This window comes from Dama dama, chromosome 4, assembly GCF_033118175.1.
Source record: "Dama dama isolate Ldn47 chromosome 4, ASM3311817v1, whole genome shotgun sequence".
NCBI lineage: Eukaryota > Metazoa > Chordata > Mammalia > Artiodactyla > Cervidae > Dama > Dama dama.
This window is the reverse complement of record NC_083684.1, coordinates 68,400,596-68,419,464: the sequence shown is the minus strand read 5'-3', so window position 1 is coordinate 68,419,464 and position 18,869 is coordinate 68,400,596. Positions and strand designations below refer to the sequence as shown.

General features: G+C 51.2%; 1 protein-coding gene across 1 annotated transcript in view; it reads right to left on the bottom strand.

The window, feature by feature from the left end:
• Positions 1–3,954, bottom strand: part of CACNG8 (calcium voltage-gated channel auxiliary subunit gamma 8) — a 13,744-nt gene extending 9,790 nt beyond the window's left edge. Inside the window, exon 1 of the mRNA XM_061136652.1 lies at positions 3,672–3,954. Coding sequence (XP_060992635.1) covers positions 3,672–3,858 — 187 coding nt within the window. The 5' untranslated portion in view covers positions 3,859–3,954. The remainder of the gene's footprint in view (positions 1–3,671) is intronic.
• Positions 3,955–18,869: the final 14,915 nt, after the last annotated feature.

Here is an 18,869-nt window from a genome sequence, read left to right as displayed (position 1 = left end):
CAGATCCGGACTCCAGTGCGGACTCGATGGCCTGTTAGCTGTGTGACCTCGGGAAAGTTGCTTCCCTTCTCTGAGCCTTAAGCTTTCATTTTTGGAGATGGGGGTAACACAGTGCACAGGGTTACTGTGAGAATCCAGTGACACACGAATGATGATTAAGTAACAATAAAGCCGACCTGCCTTTAACCCATCCTTAAGTCATTTCCTTTGTCTCTGGGGACCCCACCTAGCCCGTTATTTCCCCCCAACCTCTGTGGTCTCTCCTTTCTTAGCTCGCTTTGCTGGCTCTTCTCATCTGTCTGACTGTCTTTGAATACTGGACTAGCTCAGTCGCTGGCCCTTCAACTAATTTGTCTGTTTGTTTCTGTCTCTGCTCATCCATCCTCATGCCATGACCCTCCGCACCCCCCCCCCCAGCCCAGACGTCCCCCTGAACTCTGGCCTCATACATCTTATCACTAATGTCTTAGATCAGGGGGTTAGCAAACTACGGCCCAACGGCCAAACCCAGCGAAGAGTAGGTTTTACTTATTTAAAAAAAAAATGATTGAAAAACTGTCAAGGAAGACTCTCTCGTGGTACGAGAAAGTGATATAAAATTCAAATGTCAGTGCCCGCAAAGGAAGTTTAATTGGAACCCAGCCACGCTCATCCACTCACGCATTGTCTCTGGTTGTTTTTAGGAGTAGCGGCGACAGAGATCACACGCCCCACAAAGCCTAAAAGATTGACTGTGCGATGTTTTGTGGCTCTTCTCCCATGCAGACTCCTATCTTAGACATTATCACCAGCAGGCACCCGCAATTTAACATTTCCCAAACTGAGCTCGTGATAGCCCTCCCTACGATAAATTAGGGCTTCCCTGGCGGCTCAGGCGGTAAAGAATCTGCCTACCAATGTGGGAGACACAGGTTCGAACCCTGGGTCCTGAAGATCCCCTGGAGAAGGGAATGACTACCCACTCCGGCATTATTGCCTGGAGAATCCCGTGGACAGAGGAGCCTGGTGGGCTACAGACCATGGGGTCATAAAGAGTCAGGCACGACTGAGCCACTAAACAACTGAGAGAAAGTAAGACAAATACATAAAATACCAGCTGTTCCAGCTGATAAATACCCCTCGCCTCCACCCCGACCACATTCTCTGGGGCTCAGGCCACAGGCTTCGAGCAGTGACTCTCACTCGGGGCGATTTTATTCTCAGTCTAGAGACAGTTGGCGATTTTGGTGGCCACGCTGATGGAGGCTGCTGGTCTTTGGAGGTAGAGCCCGGGAATACAGCTAAACCTCCTACAACACAGAGGACCTTCCTTCCATCACCGCCCCCCACCACCACCGGCCACTGCAATGCGGAATTATCCAACCCCCAAAAGGTCAACAAGGCTGAGGCTGGAAAACCCTGCTCTCAAGACATCCAGACTCCTTTCTCTCGTATCCTGCCACTGCCCCCATCAGCAGTTCCTGCCTGCCCACTGTAGCTGCAGAAGGTGCTCTCAATTCTACCCTGGATAAGCCTCCTCCTGTCTTCCCTTTTCCCTCCTGCCTCCCTCTCAGAGACACAGCATTTCCTCCCGCACCAGCTCTGCCCTGGCTGGGTGGGCCTCCCCTTGGTCAGACAGGAGGCACATTCCCATTGACGAGCCAGGTTTCTACAGCCTGAAGCCTTTCGCTCCAGAAGCCACGTGGCTCCATCTCTGGGTCCATTCAGCCCACCCCTCGGATGTCACCGGCTCAGCCTCCTTTATCTCCAGTTTCTGCAGCTTCACACTCTTGCCCCTAACACTTCACATCCCCTCCTTTGCTCTTTTTCTTCCTTAGCACTCAGCTCCATCTAACACTCTAGATGTTGTATTTACTCATCTCTCTTATCATCTGTCTCCCCTTCTAGAATATAAGGCACATAAAAACAGGGATCTTAGTGGTTGCTGTTTTTCCTTGCACTGCAACTGTAGCTCTAGTATCAAGAACGGTGCCTGGCACATAGTAGAAACTCAGTAAACAGTGGTTTTTGAAGGAGGGGATGAAGACATGGAAATACTATGATTCACAGTACATCGTCCTGGGGGTTCCAAGAGGCAACTCCCCACACACGGCTCTGTGCCTGATGCTCGGTCAGACCAGGGAATGAAGATGAAGTCAGATGCCCACACGAGGAAGAGAGTAACACCATGGGAAAATTGGACGGGTATGAGGCAATAGGGAGCACAGATGACTGGGGAAAAGGAGACCCACATGCATGGTCTGAAGAAGCAGCTGCAACTCAGATCTGGCTGACCAGGGCTGCTGGACAATGCCAGTCCCATGTTACCAGGTCTTCCACTAGTTCAAAAGAAGCTGGAAATCAGATCTCAGCGTGCAGTCTCCCTATTTTTAAATGTTGACAACCAATTCTGATTGTGGTTTCGGTTTTAAACGCTCCGCACGCCAGACAAAGCATATCTGTAAATCCCATCCTTCAGAGTTCTCTTGGCTCTGCCCCCAGCCACAGCTGGGTGACCTTGGGCGAGTGACTTAACCTCTCTGAACCTCAGTTTCCTCATCTCCAACTGGAGGATGGTATCCCGCCCCCACCAGGGGATTAAATAAGATAATAACATTCCTGGCTTATTGAGACTGCCCAGCAAAACAGAGGAGGAAACGATGGGGAAAAGAGAAGGAATAAAAAAAAAAAAAGTGATGAATTGTGATCTCTGGGGCCCAGTAGGGCAAAATTGGGGATTGGCTGGTTCCTTCAGACCAGGGCTGGTGAGGCTGGGGGAGATGAGCAGATAGTGGCCCCGTGGGGAGGGGGGAACCGACGCACAGGAGGACTGGGACTCAGGTGTCCTGCCCAGCACCTCCTTGCCATTGGGAAAGAAATGGCAAAGCTGAGAGTGGGATGGAGGGGTTGCTAAGAGGAAGAGGGCTGGCCCCGTGGGGAAGTCGGGGGAGATGGGAGGCAGGGGGAACCTACTGGGAGGGAGGCTGCAAGAGGGAGACAGCAGGACCAGGGAAAGAGCGCAGATGGAGACTGCAAGAGGCAGTGGCCTTCTCGGCAAGAAGCGGCCAAAGGGAGGCTGAGTGGATGGAAGGGGAAGCAGAGCCCAGGAAAGGGTCTGGGAGGACAAGGACCAGGGGCGGAGGCGGGGAGAGGAAGCCAGGACAAGACTCCCGGAAGACAAGCCCCCAAAAGCAAAGAGAAGGGGACCACGAGTTCCGGTCTGATGGGGCGTGATGTTTTAGGAGACGAACAGCCCACGTGGGGCCAGAGGGTCAAAGGGGCTGAGGAAGGCGCTGGAAACGGGGTCATCGGAGGTCGGGGGGGGGGGGGGCGGGGGGGGGCTCAGAGCCAGGACTCGGGGAAGGACGATGCCACGGGCAAGGAGGAGCAGCCTCGAGATCAGGGGTGAGTGGGCAGGAGGGCGGAAGGCAGAGGATGCCAGCGTTGGGGTCCAGGCTGAGGGCGTCCCCTGGTAGAGGGAGGCCGGACCCCCGGAGGGGTGGGAGAGAGAGAGGAGGGGGCTCTTTCTCCGCGAAGGGAGGGGAGAGGATAAGGACCAAGGGGCGCTGCTGAGTGATGGAGAGGCGAGCTGGGAGGGGATTCAGGAGAGGGTCAGGACCCAGAGAAGCGTGAGAAGGGTGGAGGCCGCGGGCGACCCGGGAGACCCGGGGGGCGGGGGCGCGGGGCCCTACCTTCCAGGCAGCAGATCCTCCAGAGGCCCGAGTGCGTGAGGCCGCCGGGGTCCTTCTTCTCCGCGGCGCCGCCGCCCCCGCGCTGGGGGGGCCCTTCGTCGCCGCCGGCGCCCGCCGTGAGGTTGGTGGTGTTGCAGATGAAGGCGCGCGTGTAGAGCCAGTAGTCCGTGCTGATGGCGATGGTCATGAGACCGAAGGCCGCGAAGGCGCCCACCGTCGTCAGCAGCACCTGCACGCCCTTCTCGCACCAGAGGCCCCGCTCCTCGTTCCAGCGCTTCAGCGACTCCAGCTTGACCAGGGGCAGCCGGGGGGCCGCGGGCCACCACCGGGGCAGCGGGGGCGGGGCCGTGCCGGCGGCTGGGGGGGTCACAGCGCAGGCAGAAGTGGGGGGTCCCCCGGGGGCGGAGGGCCGGGGAGAGGGGGGTGGCTGGGGAGGGGGCCGGCGAGGAGGAGGCTGCAGGCCGGGACGGGGTCAGAGGGCCGCCATGGTCGCCTGCGGGTGGAGGGCAGGGGTGAGGCGAGAGAAGGATTAGACAGGCCGGCTCGCCTGGATACCTGGATACCGCCGTTCCTGCACCCCTCCCCACGCTGAAAAAAAAAAAAATTACCCCTACTGCTTCCTAGGTTGAAGAAACGCCTTCCATGATGCTTACCTCTGCCTCCCTCGCTCTGAAAAACATTTCCCTGTGTCCAAGAAAGTCTTCCCACTAACCTCTTTCTGAGAAGAAGCCACCCCCCATTCCTGCATCCCTGCCAGTGGGTAGGACACTTTCCCAGGCCCCCCCTGACTCCGCCCGCTGGTCTCACAGCCCCTGCCAACACACAAGGGAAACCATCCCTCACTCCCAGCCCCCAGAGCCTCCTCCTCCCAAGGAACCCCTGTCCTGCTCCTCATTTCTTACAAAATGTTCTCATAAAGTTCTCCCCCTTCCCTATCTTCCCCTGCAAGGCCCACCTCTTCACCTACCATGGCCTATACTTAGGAAAAAGAAATCTCCCAATCTCTCTGTAGCTGAAGAAAAAAAAAAAAAAAAAAGCCAACAACACAACAGAACCTAAATCTTCCCAACCAATCCTCACTGTTTGCACAACTCAGAAAAACACAGCTTCCACCACTTCACCTCCACAGTCTTCTCTGTACGGGAATCTCCCCTACCCCCACCCCACTCCCAACCCCAGGACCCAGTCTCTGGACCAGGGTTTTCAACCTTGATGGCACCTTGAAACCACCAGAGGACCTTGAAAGACACTGATGCTTGAGAAACTCTGATTTCACCGGTCTGGGGTGTATGTAGCCCTGAGCATCTAGGTTTTTAGAAGCTCCCCAGGGGATTCTTTTAAACAATCCAACAGTGTTGGACTCTCTGGTTTAGAAGAATGGCCCGCATCTCCAAGACATCCCCTCTAACTGCCCCCACCTGACGCCTTGGACCACCCTTCCATCCCCTACCGTGTCTTGGACTCAAGGAAAACTCCCCCACTCTCTTGTTTCCTTATGGGAGTCTTCCGAAACGGATTCAACTTAGACAAACTCATCATAGCCATCGCTTTCTCCTCCATTAAGAAAAATTTCCTCCGTGAGTTGCATGGCATTTTCTACTCACAGGAATCCCTTTCTCCAGACCCCAAACTCCTCTCCATTCAGAAATCTGCCAAGCTCGGACCTGTGAACTCTCAGCGGTGGAAGGAAACCCCTCCGCCCCTGCCGAGCATTCCCCCACCCTATTCCCCTGCCTGCCCCCAACCAGCTCCCCAATGCCCCCATGCCCCGTCTGTCAACCACGAGGATAAGCCCCCTCCATCGACTCCAGATCTCCCCAGCTCACTTTGACCCCCCACTCTCTCTTGAACTTACAAGAACCTCCTCCCCCCACCTCTAGCCCGACTTTCACATCATGAAGAATCAATCCCATAAACTCCTGCCATCCTGCTCCACTCACTCTGGCTCCCAACATCTCTTTGCTCAAGAGAATCCCCTTCATGGCTCTTTACCAGCCCCCCCAAATCCCCTTCTTGGGAACACCCCCGGACCTCCCCCTACTCTTTCACCGGTGCAGCAACATCCGTTGTACATTAATTTTTCTTCCAAATTTAAAAGGCTCCCCTCCACAGATAGTGTCCCTCAGAAAAATCTGATCCCCAAGATTACAACTCTTTCAAGCAGGAATAATTTCCCACTCAGCACCCCGCAAGTGTCCGTTCACGTTCCTCTCCCGCAGCACCCCACCACCATGCCCCCCCACCACCCTGGCCCTGCCTCTTCCATCCCATTCCAGGCATGCATCCCTTACCTGCTCCCACCACTCACTTTCCCACACTTCTTCCCCCAAACCCCCTATTCCAGTTAAGAACCTGGAAGCCTTAGGGGAGGGGGTGGAAAAAAACCAACCCCATACTGGGTCCCATATCAGGGTGACCTTGGCCTCTTCCGCCCCCATCAGCTGGCCCTCACTGGGTCTGCTCCAAGGAGGGGTGTTGGAAAGGGTGTCTATGGGGGGTGTCTCCATGGCAACTGGGCCTAGTGCCCCACACGTGTGTTCTCTCCTCCCCTCCACTCCTGCCTGCCCACGCACGGCCCCTGGCCCAGCCCGATTCATCAGTGCCCTGGACGCTGACATCCTCAGACCACCTCCCCACTACTTCTCCTCACTTCTGGACCCTTCCCCTCTCTCCTCTCCAGAAATATGCTGAGTTTACCCTCCTGTCCGTCTCTCGGCCTCTTCTCTCCGCGTCTGTGCCCCTCACCACCGGCAGCATCACCTCCACTGTCCTAGCAAATTCCTGCCTCCACCTGGGGTGAGGCTGTGACCCCGGGGTGTACCCCTGCCCCTGCGGGACCCCCTAAAGCCCCCATCCCCAGGATAAGGAAGGGATGGAAAGAGGAGGCCACTGAGTGAAATTCTCCATCAAATCAAGATCGGAAGATCTTTCCATTTTGTCGATTTGGGGGGCAATTTGCTTGGTTTTAGGGGTTCTTCCTTTAGTCCCCCTGTCAGCGGTAGCAAAGGAGGGAGCAGGGGACCCCCCAATTCGAAAGCTCCGGTATATGAGAGGGGTCATCTTCCTCTCTCCCTCGGAAGGGGACCAGCTCCTTCCTCCAGAATTGGGGGGGGGGGGTCACAGAGCCTTCCTTCTACACATCCACCCACCTCCGATTAATAAAAAGATCTGTCTCACCTCTGTTAACGATAGGTCAACTCTCCGATGCACTGGGGAGGGGACGCTGAGCCCTCTTGTCGGCAACCCCCCCAGAACAGCCCTTGGGGCTCCCAGTTCTCACTGCTCCCCCTCCCCCAGCAGCGAGGGACCCAGGCGTCCGACCTGGTCGGGGGCGGTGATGAGGAGGTGGACAGAGGGGAATGGGAGTGTTGAGCTGGGAGGGGAGGCTGGGGGGCAGCTCTGAGCTCGGGCCCCCGAGGGAGAGGGGGTCGGGATGGGGGAAAAAAAAAGGTGAGGAGACAATTTGGTTCTCGTGTCGCCGGGTAAAGTGCGGAGCTGGAGGACGAGAGAGGGAAGGAGGAGGGAGGGGGGAGGGGAGCCGCCGAGGATGGGGGAGCCACGGAGAGGAGATGGAGGGGGGGAGGGAAGTGATGGGGGGGCAGGGTCTGCGTGGCAGGAGGAAGCTGGGGAAGAAGAGAGAGACCCAGAGAGGGAGGCAGAGAGACGGAGCCAGGAGAAGCGGAAAGAGAGAGACCCGGAGTCGGGGAAACAGAAATGGGGGAGGGAGAAAATTGGGGGAGGCAGCGACTGGTAGCAGAAGGAAGTTGGAGCGGGAGACACACACACAGAGAGCGAAATACTCAGAGAGAGAAGGGGACAGAGGCAGAGTCGGAAAGCGAGAAAGCCAGAGACGGGGGAGAGATGGGGGTGGGGAACGATTTTGGCGAGGGAGAGGATGGGGGGTCAGGATCTGGGTAGCAGGAGGAAAGAAGAGACAGAGAGAGTCATCCAGAGAGGGGGAGGAGAGACAGATGGGGGGAGACAGACAGAGAGAGACTGAGAGCATGGGGGAGAGAGAGGGGGAGAGGAGGGGAGAGATGAGGCAGGGAGAGAAATGGGGGCTGGGGGCAACGGTCCCAATAGAGAGAAGAACGCTAGAGACAGAGAGGAGAGAGAGAACGCGAAAGAAATTTAGGCAGGCGGGAGCTGAGTGGCAGAAAGTGCCTGGAGACAGAAAGGCAGGTGCAGAAGGGAAGAGAGAGACTCAGAGAGGGAGACAGATGGGGACAGACTGGGGCTGGGGGAGCGAGAGATCCAGAGAACGAGAGACAGAGGTAGAGACGGCAGAGGCATCCAAAAGAAGCCGGAGGAAAATAGAGGGTCCAGGCTCCGACCAACGGAGGAGGTCAGAGAGAAAGGATCCCCCTGCCCCCGCCCCCGCCCGCGGCCCCAGCCTCCACTCCCTACCCCCATCCCCATTTCAAAGCCACCACCCCACCCCCACTAGCCTCCGTCTCTCCACAGCATCGCTTGCCGCCGCCACCGCCTCTTCCTGTCGTCATAGCAACAGGATCCAGGCGCCCAGCCAAGGCTGGCAGCAGTGGCCGGAAATGAGGGGAGGGCCTTTTAAAAAGGACCCCAGGAGCTCTCCCCGTTCCCCAAATCCAAGGAAAAGCTCCACCTCCCCGAGTCTCCCCACCATTCACCCCCCACCAAGTGGCAAGGGTAAAGAGCCATTGAAAATAAAATTATATTCAATTTGCCAGGATAGGAAGCCTTTTGAGTTTCACCAATATTTTTTTTCTTCTTACCCCCTACCCACCCCTAGTTCAAAGAGTTAGATTCTTCCCAAGATAGGGATGGGAATGAGGAGAAAAGTAGGATGTATGAAGCTTGAGTGGAAATAAGTTTTAAAGAAGTCTGTCTGGGGTTTGGTTGGAGGGCTATGTAACAGTTTTGAGATGTGTGGATTTGCAAGTTCTAGAACTAGCCAGCAGGTAGAAGGTGGGGTAACTCCAGGTAGAAAATCTGAGATGAGAGTCAGAAAGTTTGGTTTGGGGATTCAAACCTCAGAGCTGCCTGTAGCCACTGTGTGACCTTGGGCAAGACGCTTCCTCTCTTCTAGACTCAGTTATAATGGGAGCAAAAACTCGCCTGCAATTAAACAGGAACACCAGTGAGAAAAGGTCTCTATGGGCTGCTCTAGACAAGCAGTGTTTCAAGACTGTGTGTTCACGAAAATGGAACCAAAAGCTAAAAGCTCTTGTTTGTAGATATTTTGATGATGTCTCATTCTGACTGGTGTGAGGTGATACCTCATTGTAGTTTTGATCTGCCTGTCTCTAATAATTAGTAAAGTTGAGCATTTATTCATGTGCCTCTTGAATGTCTTCTTTGGAGAAATGTCAATTTAGATGGGAGCAAGGAGATCCAACCAGTCCATCCTAAAGGAGATCAGTCCTGGATGTTCATTGGAAGAACTGATGCTGAAGCTGAAACTCCAATAATTTGGCCACCTGATGCGAAGAGCTGACTCATTGGAAAAGACCCTGATGCTGGGAAAGATTGAGGACAGGAGGAGAAGGGGACAACAGAGGATGAGATGGTTGGATGGCATCATCGACTTGATGGACATGGGTTTGGGTGAACTCCGGGAGTTGGTGATGGACAGGGAGGCCTGGCGTGCTGCGGTTCATGTGGTCACAAAGAGTTGGACACGGACACGACTGAGCGACTGAACTGAACTGAAGTTCCAAAAGGGAGGGGATGTATGCGTACATATAGCTGATTCACTTTTTTGTACTGCAGAAATTAACACAACACTGAAAAGCAACAATACCCCAATTAAGAAAACCAAACAAAACCTCAGAAACTGAAAGCTAGTCCTAGCCACAGACTTGGGCTAGCGAGTTTGCATACTGTCCCATGGAATCCTTGCGGAGTCCTTGCAGCATGGGCGCGGATGTTCCCGTATGGAAGATAAACAAACCGAGGCTTGGAGATGTGCAGTGATTTTCCCATGATCACCCGGGAAATACAAAGTCAGGTCTGGAGAGGAAGCAGCCTCTTCGCAGGGAGTTGCTGTGACTGGTCAGCAAAAGGTGATGAACTTCAGAGCCGCTTATCCATTCCTGTGTCTCTTCCTGGGTCAGCTCCTCCCTGCCGTGGGCTGTGGGGGCACTGGTAGAAGACAGAGAAACCCTGTGCTCCCCACACATCCGACTACCTCCCCCCAGCAGCATCTCAGATGTCCACTGGAATTCACAGGTAAGTTTACTGAATCCTCACCGTGACCCACAGGAGAAAGGGGTATTAGAGAGGCATTCTGACATCCTTGATTTAGAAGCAAAGAAACACCAGCCTCCAGGGAAGGGGACTGGAATTCACCCATCTGAGAAACATTTGTTCAGCCTCAGTTCTTTCGTCAGGAAGGAGGAGAGAGATGTGGACAGTAATGGTAACATATATGAATGGACTGCTGAAGGTTACAGATCCTAAATGATTTGCAGGCATGGACTAGGTCTTCTGGGTTCTCTTCTTAGCTCCCATTTTAAAGATGTGAAAACTTAGGCTAAGAGAGGTAAACACAGCCTGCAAATAGGAAGCCGTAACAATGGAAACACCGAGTCAAGTTTTCAGATTCCAGAAACTGTGATATTTTTCACTGCCTCTTGGTTCTTTGGCTGGAGTATGGGGGAGATGTTTATATCCTAACTGGGGGAACTATAAATAAGCAAAAATAGATACTTTGAAAGGGTGAAAACAACATGAAGATGATAAAATTAGCCAGGGTTTCTAAACCTCAGAACTACAGACACTTGGGCTGGATGATTCTCTGTGATGGGTGGGGAGAGTGGGCTACCCAGCATCCAGGGGACTCTACTCACTAGGTGTCAGTAGCAAAAGATCATAAATAAAAAGAATTCAGTCTGTTCCACCTCGAATCTTGCTTCTTATTGGAAGTCTTTTACCATTTTCAACTATTTCTTCTCTTCTTTGCCTTTACATCCCTCAATAATGATCTTCTAGATGTATCAACATTATACATCATAGATTCTTCGCTCTGATAGATTAGGCTTTAACTCATGTAGACATCATTTTCCTCCCTAGAAGTATTTTTAATTCTTCTGTTGGTTAGAAGAATTTTGTGACGTTAAGTACAAAACTTATGATTTCTTCTTTCAGAGGGCATATCTTTTCTCTCTCTCTTTTTTTAGCAACTTTATTGAGATAGAACACACACGCCATGCAGTTCAACCACTTCAAGTGTACAGTTCAAGGGCTTTTAACTATACTTATAAAATAGGCCATGCATCCACCTTAGATACACTTAAGAACAATCTCATTATCCCAAGGAGATGTCACACACCCTTCAGCCAGCCACCACCCTCCATCTCCCCACATACCCTACCCAGCCCTAGGGAACCATTAATGTATTTGACAGTTCTAGACATTTCATATAAAGGGAATCATATATGTTCATTTGTGATGGGCTTCTTTCACTTAGCCTCATGTTTCCAAGGTTCATTCATGTTGTATCACTACTTCATTTCCTTTTATTGCAGGATAATATTCCATTGTATGGATACACCACATTTGTCTATTGGATATTGGGTTAGTTCTGGATTTGGCCACTTGAGTAATGCTACTGTGAACATTTGTGTACACTTTTTTGTGGCAACATTTTTTCATGTCTCTTGGATATACATAGCAGGTTTCCCTGGTGGCTCAGCTGGTAAAGAATCTGCCTGCAATGCAGGAGACCTGGGTTTGATCCCTGGGTTGGGAAGATCCCCTGGAGAAGGGAAATGCTACCCAATCTGGTATTCTGGCCTGGAGAATTCCATGGACTGTATAGTCCATAGGGTCGCAAAGAGTCGGACACGACTCAGCAACTTTCACTTTCACTTTGGAGCTATATATAGCTAGGGGTGGAATGTCTGGATCACATGTTTATCCTTTTAAGAAATGAAGTCCAGCATCTCTGAATTTCATTCTGCGTCCTAGAAATGTTAGACCCACTGAATGAGCCTTCAGCTCATGGAAGGACTCTTCAGAGGGGTGTTGCAGAAGATGGACCCTTTCAACTCTCATTTCTAAGTTTGCTCCTGAATTCATCTTGCATTAACCGAAGCCTCCCGCGGAATTAACCTGGAGGCCTAGAAGCTATAGGCTCAGAGATAGGTCTGCCAACCCCTAACCTTGAGCAGGTCCTCCAGCCTCACATCCCCTGATCTCATATGGTAAGCAGAACTCCAAAATGACCCTCAATATACCCACCACCTGGCGCATACACCCCTGTAGAATTCTCCCCACTTGAATGTGGGCAAGATTATAAAATAGGATAAGGTGTCACCCCTATGATTAGATTACATTGTACACAAGAGGAAGGGATTTTGCATGTGTAATTAAGGTCCCTAATCAGTTGATTCCAAGTTAGTCAAAAGGAAGATTATCCTGGGTGGGCCTGACCTAGTCAGGTGGTCTCTTTTAGAAAGAGTCCAGAATCAGCTCAGGCTAGTTAGAATGGAAACGCTGGAAAGGGTGTGGGGAAAGGGGAGCCCTCCTAGAATGTTGGTGGGAATGTCAAGTGGTGCAGCCACTCTGGAGAACAGCATGGAGGTTCCTTGAAAAACTAGAAGCAGAATTACCGTATGATCCAGTAATCCCACTCCTGGGCACATACGCAGCGAAAATGCTGAGTCAAAAACATACATGCACTCCAATGTGCATCGCACAACTAATCCAATAATCAAAACATGAAGGAGTTCCCTAGCAGTCCAGCAGTTAGGACTCAGCACCTTCATCGCCCTGCCTGGGTTCAACCCCTGGTCAGGGAGCTAAGGTCCCGAAAAGATCACAAGGCAAAAAAGAAAAAACCAAAAAAACCTGCTACAGGAACTTCAGTCACACAACCGCAGGAAGTGAATTCCATTCAACCTGAGGGAGCGGAAGTGCATCTCTTCCTAATTGAACCTCCAGATGAGGACCCAGCCAGCCGACTTCTTGGTTTCAGGCTTGTAAGACCCCCGTTGAACTGTACGAGATTCCATGGTAAACTGTGAGATAGTAAACACGTGTTGTTTTAAGCCCCCGTGCTTGGGGTAACTTGTTATGCAGCACCGATAGCTAGGATGCCTTGTAAATCACTCTGCACTGTGAAACTCACAGAGGGGCTGTGCAGGTGATGCTTCCTCAATGCCTCCTCACTGTCTCCCCTCCCCTGCTCCTGACAACCAGCCAGTCCCCGAACACAGACCCATCTCCCTCCAGGGTCCCTTTTGCTCCCCTTTCCTCCTCTCTGACCTGCTTCTGGGTGGACTGTGCCATCAGCTCCTACCACTGGTTCCCTTCCCCCAAAGTCCAGTTTCTACTTGGTCCCTTTCTAACATTCAGAACTGCCCTTGTCCTTCCTCTGCTCAGAATTCTCTGATAGCCCCCTCTTACCCTCAGGGGAAAAAGCTAATTTCCTCACTTGTGTCCTTCTGGCAAGGTCACCGGTCTCATCTTATGCCATCCCCACTGCTGCTTCCTACAAGGTAGCCTTTTTATTTTATTGGCCATGCTGCAAGTCTTGCAGGATCTTAGTTCTCTGACTAGGAATTAAACCCATGCCCTCAGCAGTGAAAGCACAGACTCCTAACCACTGCACCACCAGGAAACTCCCCAATGCCTCCTGCAAGCTGGAGTTATTTTTCCCTACCACATCCAGCTCCTTCATGCTTTCAAGGTTTCTGAATGTGGCTTCCTTTTCCGGACTCCCTTTCCATCGCTCAGCCATGTGACAAACCCTCTACTTGCTCTTAAAGATTCAACTGTGTTGCCTCTTCTTCCAGGAAGCCTTCCCTGACCTCTCAAGCCTGCATCAGGCGTTACAACTGGCCTTCCTCCACACCTGGTAGTGTTCCCACTAGGGCACAGTCACCCTGCATTGTGACTGATCCAATGGTCGGGCTCCCGCAGTAGAGCCAGGAGCTGTTCAGGGCAAGCAGGGGTCTCGTTCACTCTGGTGTCCCCCAGAAGCCAGCCCTGGTAGACAGGAAGCTGTGGCTCACAGATGCAGAATGAATGGATGGATGAAGGGATGAATGAATGACTCAGGGAACAAGTGGCTGCGTATTTCAGGGTCCCTTACCCCCCCAGCAGTCCCTGCCCAACCCCTCTCCCCCGCCTCACATCCTGAATGTGCTTTTTCCCAGGTGCCCGAGTGTTTCTCATCAACAACAGCTGGGCCCTTTGTGTTTCCTCAAGAGGAACAGAGCGCTGGTGGCGTGTTTTCCCGCTGTACCAGGAAGAGAAGATCAGCGTTTCTAAAACGTCCTCATTCAGGGTGAAGTGGAAATATTCCAGCGCTGGGGAGTCAGGTGGCCCGAGTTCCAATCTTTGCTTTGCCTTGCCTCCCTAAAGGACCCAGAACCAAATTATTGCTCTCTCTGCCCCTTCATCCTCTTGTCTAAGAAGGGATTGAGGGGGTGCAAAGTTAGTGATTTCTCTCTCTCTGGTTGGGGTGCTCTAGGGCTGTGATTTGAAAATCATGCCTCCTTGGGGACCTCCTTGGTGGTCCAGTGGCTAAGACTCTGCCTTTCCACTGCAGGGGATGCAGGACTCGATCCCTAGTTGGGGAGCTAAGATCCCACATGCTGCACAGTATGGCTAGAAAATAAAACCTGGGCTTCTCTGGTAGTCTAGAGGTTAAGAATCTAATGCAGGGGACATGGGTTCTATCCCTGGTCCAGGAAGATCTCACATGCCATGGAGCAACTAAGCCCACGTACCACAATTCCTGAGCCTCTGCTCTTGAGCCAAGGAGCCAAAACTACCAAGTCTACACACTGCAGCTGCGGAAGCGCACATGCCCTAGACTCTGTTCTGCAACAAGAGAGGCCACCATACTGAGAAGCCCGAGGGAGTAGCCCCTGCTCGCCGCAACCAGGGGAAGCCTGAACACAGCAAGGAAGACCCAGTGCAGCCCAAAATACATCAACAGATACATCTTTAGAAAACAGACAAAGAAGCAAACAAAAATCCCACACCCAAGGGATTCTGGCAGGGCTCATTTAGTGACTGTGAAACTCCTGAAATTATGTACAAAACTTTGTAAATATGGGTATTGCTTTCTGGGGTTTTTATCTGGTGTTCAAAGGGATCGCTAATCCCCTATGAGTTGAGTCACTTTTTAAAACTGATTTAGCAAAATATCATTTGTGTTAATAAAAATAAAGGTTAAAAGAAAAGCAGGAGAGAATATTTAAATGAACAAATAATGTCTAAAGAAGGCTTTTCTCCACCCCAGCACTAGTAACTTCTTGGACAAGATCATTCTTTGTGTGTGTGTGGGGGGGGGGGGCTGTCTGTGCATTGTAGGCCATTTACCAGCATCGTTGGTCCCACTATATGCCAATATCACGCCCTCCCCAGTTGTGACATCCAAAAATGTCCGCAGACATTGTCGGATGCTCCCTGGAGGCAAATTCACCCTGAGCAGGGAACCGCTGATCTAGAAGAAACTGATAAAAATTGTTCCCCCTGGGGATCAAAACTGGGATTGAGAAAAATGAGAAGAAAGTTATTCTTTTTTCTTTCTATCCTTCTCTGGCTCTTTAAATTTGAAAATCATGACTAAGTATTACATTTGTAATAAAAATGAGTTTATTGTTAAAGTAAATTACCTCCATTCAAGGGACCACTGCAGAGCCTTTGAAAAAAAAAAAACAGGCCAGTCTCTGCATCTGATAGATTGCCTCCATGGCATACAGCAACAATGATGAAAACTTTTGCCCTCAAAACCCCTCTCTACCCTTAAAAATTGTAGCAGACACCGAAAAGTTTTGTTTGTGCCTACCAACATTTAGCATATTCAAAATCCAAGTTCAAAATATTTTAAAGTATGTATTGTTTAAGTAAAGTAATAAATTCATTGTATGCTAGCATAAATAAACTTACTTTAGTGAAAAATAACTGTTGTGAATACTTGCGCTCAGTCACTCAGCCCAGCCGAAATCCAACCCTTTGCAACCACATGGACTGTAGCCTGCCAGGCTCCTCTGTCCATGGAATTTTCCAGGCAAGAATACTGGAGTGGGCTGCCATTTCCTGCTCCAGGGGATCTTCCCAACCCAGGCATCAAACCCATGTCTCTTGGGTGTCCTTCATTGGCAGGTGGGTTCTTTACCACTAGCCCACAGATTTACCTGTATGAGGGCTCAAAACACTCCCTGGCGGCTCAGTGGTAAAGAATCTGCCTGCAAAGCATGAGATGCTGGTTTGATCCCTGGGTCAGGAAGATTCTGCTGGAGAAGGAAATGGCAACCTGGTCTGGTATTCTTGCCTGGGAAATCCTATGGATAGATGAAGCTGGCAGCCTGTAGTTCATGGTGTCACAAAAGAGTCAGACATGACTGAGCAACTAGACTCTGCAACTAAACAACAACAACAATATATATGCTTAAATATGCATATATTATTCCCGAAATTATACAGTAAAAGATGATAATACCTTAGGGCGAAGGGTATTTCTGGATGCCAAGAAGTCAGAAGTAGGACAGGCTTTTCACAGTATTCCTTTCAAAAGAATAAATCTTTATGGAATCCTATTGTATTTTTGAAATGTAAAATTTGAACCACCAAAAACATTAACTTAATTTTTTATTTTAACAAACATGGACTTGTTGTTGTTAAGTTCCAGACAAAACTCAGCAGATACCTCAGCACTTGCACCACAACTGCTAATCCTGCTCGCAAGACAGACAGCACGAAATGAACAGGATGGCAGACAGTACCAATCGATGGGGGACAGTCTTTCCCACTGAGCAGATCCTTCTCCACACTGTGCTTCCAAGTGGCCATTAGGAATCAATTCATCTTGACGAAGAAGCCAAAATGCATTTGCCATTCCCAATTCTTGAGCATGACCTCCAGAAATTCCTGAAATCATTGAAAATGACTCAGAGTATTTCCCTCAGGGAGTCTGATCCTGCTGACTCTTAATTCTCTCCTGCTAACCTACCCCCACCACTGTCTCTGTTCCCGAGGGATTTCGGGATTTGGAGTTCTGCTACCCCACCCCCCTTCTCTCTCTCTCTCTCTCTTTTTTTTTTAAACAGAAAAAGAAACCGAAGCCCCAGAGATTAAAAGACTCGCTCAAGGTCACAGAATGAGTTTGCATCAAATTCGAAGTAAAATATAGCAGCTGCTAGAGTAGAGGCTGGAATTTGGCAGAACTGGGTGTGAATGCTCCTTTGCATCCTTCCAGCTGGGTGACCTTACTTCCCAGAGTCTCAGTTTCCCCATCTTCAAAGTGGGGCTGTTTGGAATGCCTTGCTTAGAGGATGTCTGGGAGAAACCAGTGAGCTGATAAATGAAAAGGGCTCCGCACAGCATCTGACACCTAATGGCAGCTTGATCAATGGGGTCGTGGCCATTGTAGGATGTGGTAGAAGCTGCAGAAGGTGTTCTGATTGTCCCCTAGAGGCTAAATCTAGGAGAGATGAGGAATCCAAGTGCTAGAACTGTGTTTCTTTTTCAGTGTATTTCAAGAATAAGCTTATCAAGCATTTAGGATGTTTGCAATCCCTCAGTGTAGTAGGTGGGATCACAGACCTTGGAACCCGCTTTGAGCCTCCCTCCATCACCTGTAAAATGTGTGTGTCTGTGCCCTACCCAAAGGGCTGCTGGGAACGTCTCCTGAGATCATGGATGGCAGCGAAGTGTGGGACTTCCCATACATAGTAGATACAATAAATGATAGTAGTTATCTCTCAGTAGTGTCACCAAGCATTAGGAAAAGCCCCTGCTCCTTGGTGCAAAAGAAAGGGAGCTTAATTTTTGGAACCAGATGAACCTAGTTCCAACTCACGGCTCTGCCAGTTTCCACCTGAGTGACCCTGGGTGAACCATTTCACCTCTATGGACCCAGCTGCAAAAGGAATCCAATAAACTCAATGTGCAAGCTCAGGGAGGAAATTAAATGAAGCAGGGAATGCTCTGGCTGGCCATCCGCTGGTTAGGACACTGCAGAGAGCATGTCCTGGTGGAGAACTAAGATGCCCCCATGCACTGGGGCACAACCAAAAGAAAAGAACAACTTTTTTTTTTTAAATGAAGCAAGGTAAGTGAGTAATAACAGTTCTGTAAGTGGTCATTATCATGCGTGCTGTGTGCTCAGTTGTTTCCGACTCTGTGTGACGCGGTGGACCATAGCCCACCAGGTTCCTCTGTCCATGAGAATCTCCAGGCAAGAATACTGAAGTGGGTTGCCATGCCCTCCTCCAGGGGATCTTCCCAATCCAGGGATCAATCCCAATCCATGTCTCCTGCAGTTCCTGCATTGGCAGGTGAATTCTTTACCACTGAACCACCTGGGAAGCCCTGGTCAGTGATACCAAGAGTTAACTTTTAGTGATCCTGACCTGTGTCATTTGCTGTCCTACTCGCTTTACATGTACTGAATTATAAAGTGAGATTGTTAATAACTGTGATGATTAAGCAGTTTAACAAACAACTAACTTTATTCTGTAGCACCCCCCCGCCCCCACCACACACATATATACCCGCTAGAGACCTAGACTCGTCCTCTGTATCCAATGCCCCCACCCCCGGACAGGCAGAGACGTGTTTGAAATAAAGTTTATTGAAGTTTCTGTCGGTATTTACATATGATACACGGTAAATAACAGAGCCAGGCCCCCCACCCCACCCCTCCCCCCATCTCCAAAGCCCCCCCTCCCCCCAGCCTCGTTAAAAATCGCTTCGTAAAGACGGGTTAACTGCTGCGCTCCCCCCTCCCCCCTCCCACCTAAGATGCAAACTAAAAACGCCCCGTCCCTCCCCTGCCCCCCTCCTCCCACCCAGGGGGCCTGTCTGGTTCCGTGTACAATACTGTGCTACCTCGCCCCTCCTCCCCTAATAAGGGAGTGAGTGAGTTTCTGGTGAAACCCCCTCCAATCTGTCCTAGGAGGCGGACGGACCCTTGAAAGAGGCCAGAGTTGGGGGATCTGAGATGGGGAGGGGGACTTCAGTGAGGGGGGAGGTGCCAGAAAATGGAAGACTTCGAGGTTTGGGGGGTGTCGACCCCCGCTACTGCCCCTCCCTCCCACGACGGGGCCTCGAGGGGGGAGAGGCGAGCACAGGCGTGGAATTGGCATGGAGGACTTCCCTCCACCCTAGGGTCTCCATTCTCGTCGCGTGGCGTGGGGGGGCTGGATACACCTAGGGGGGCTTTGGATGAGCAGGTGGAGAGGAGGCCTGGAGGCAGGGGAG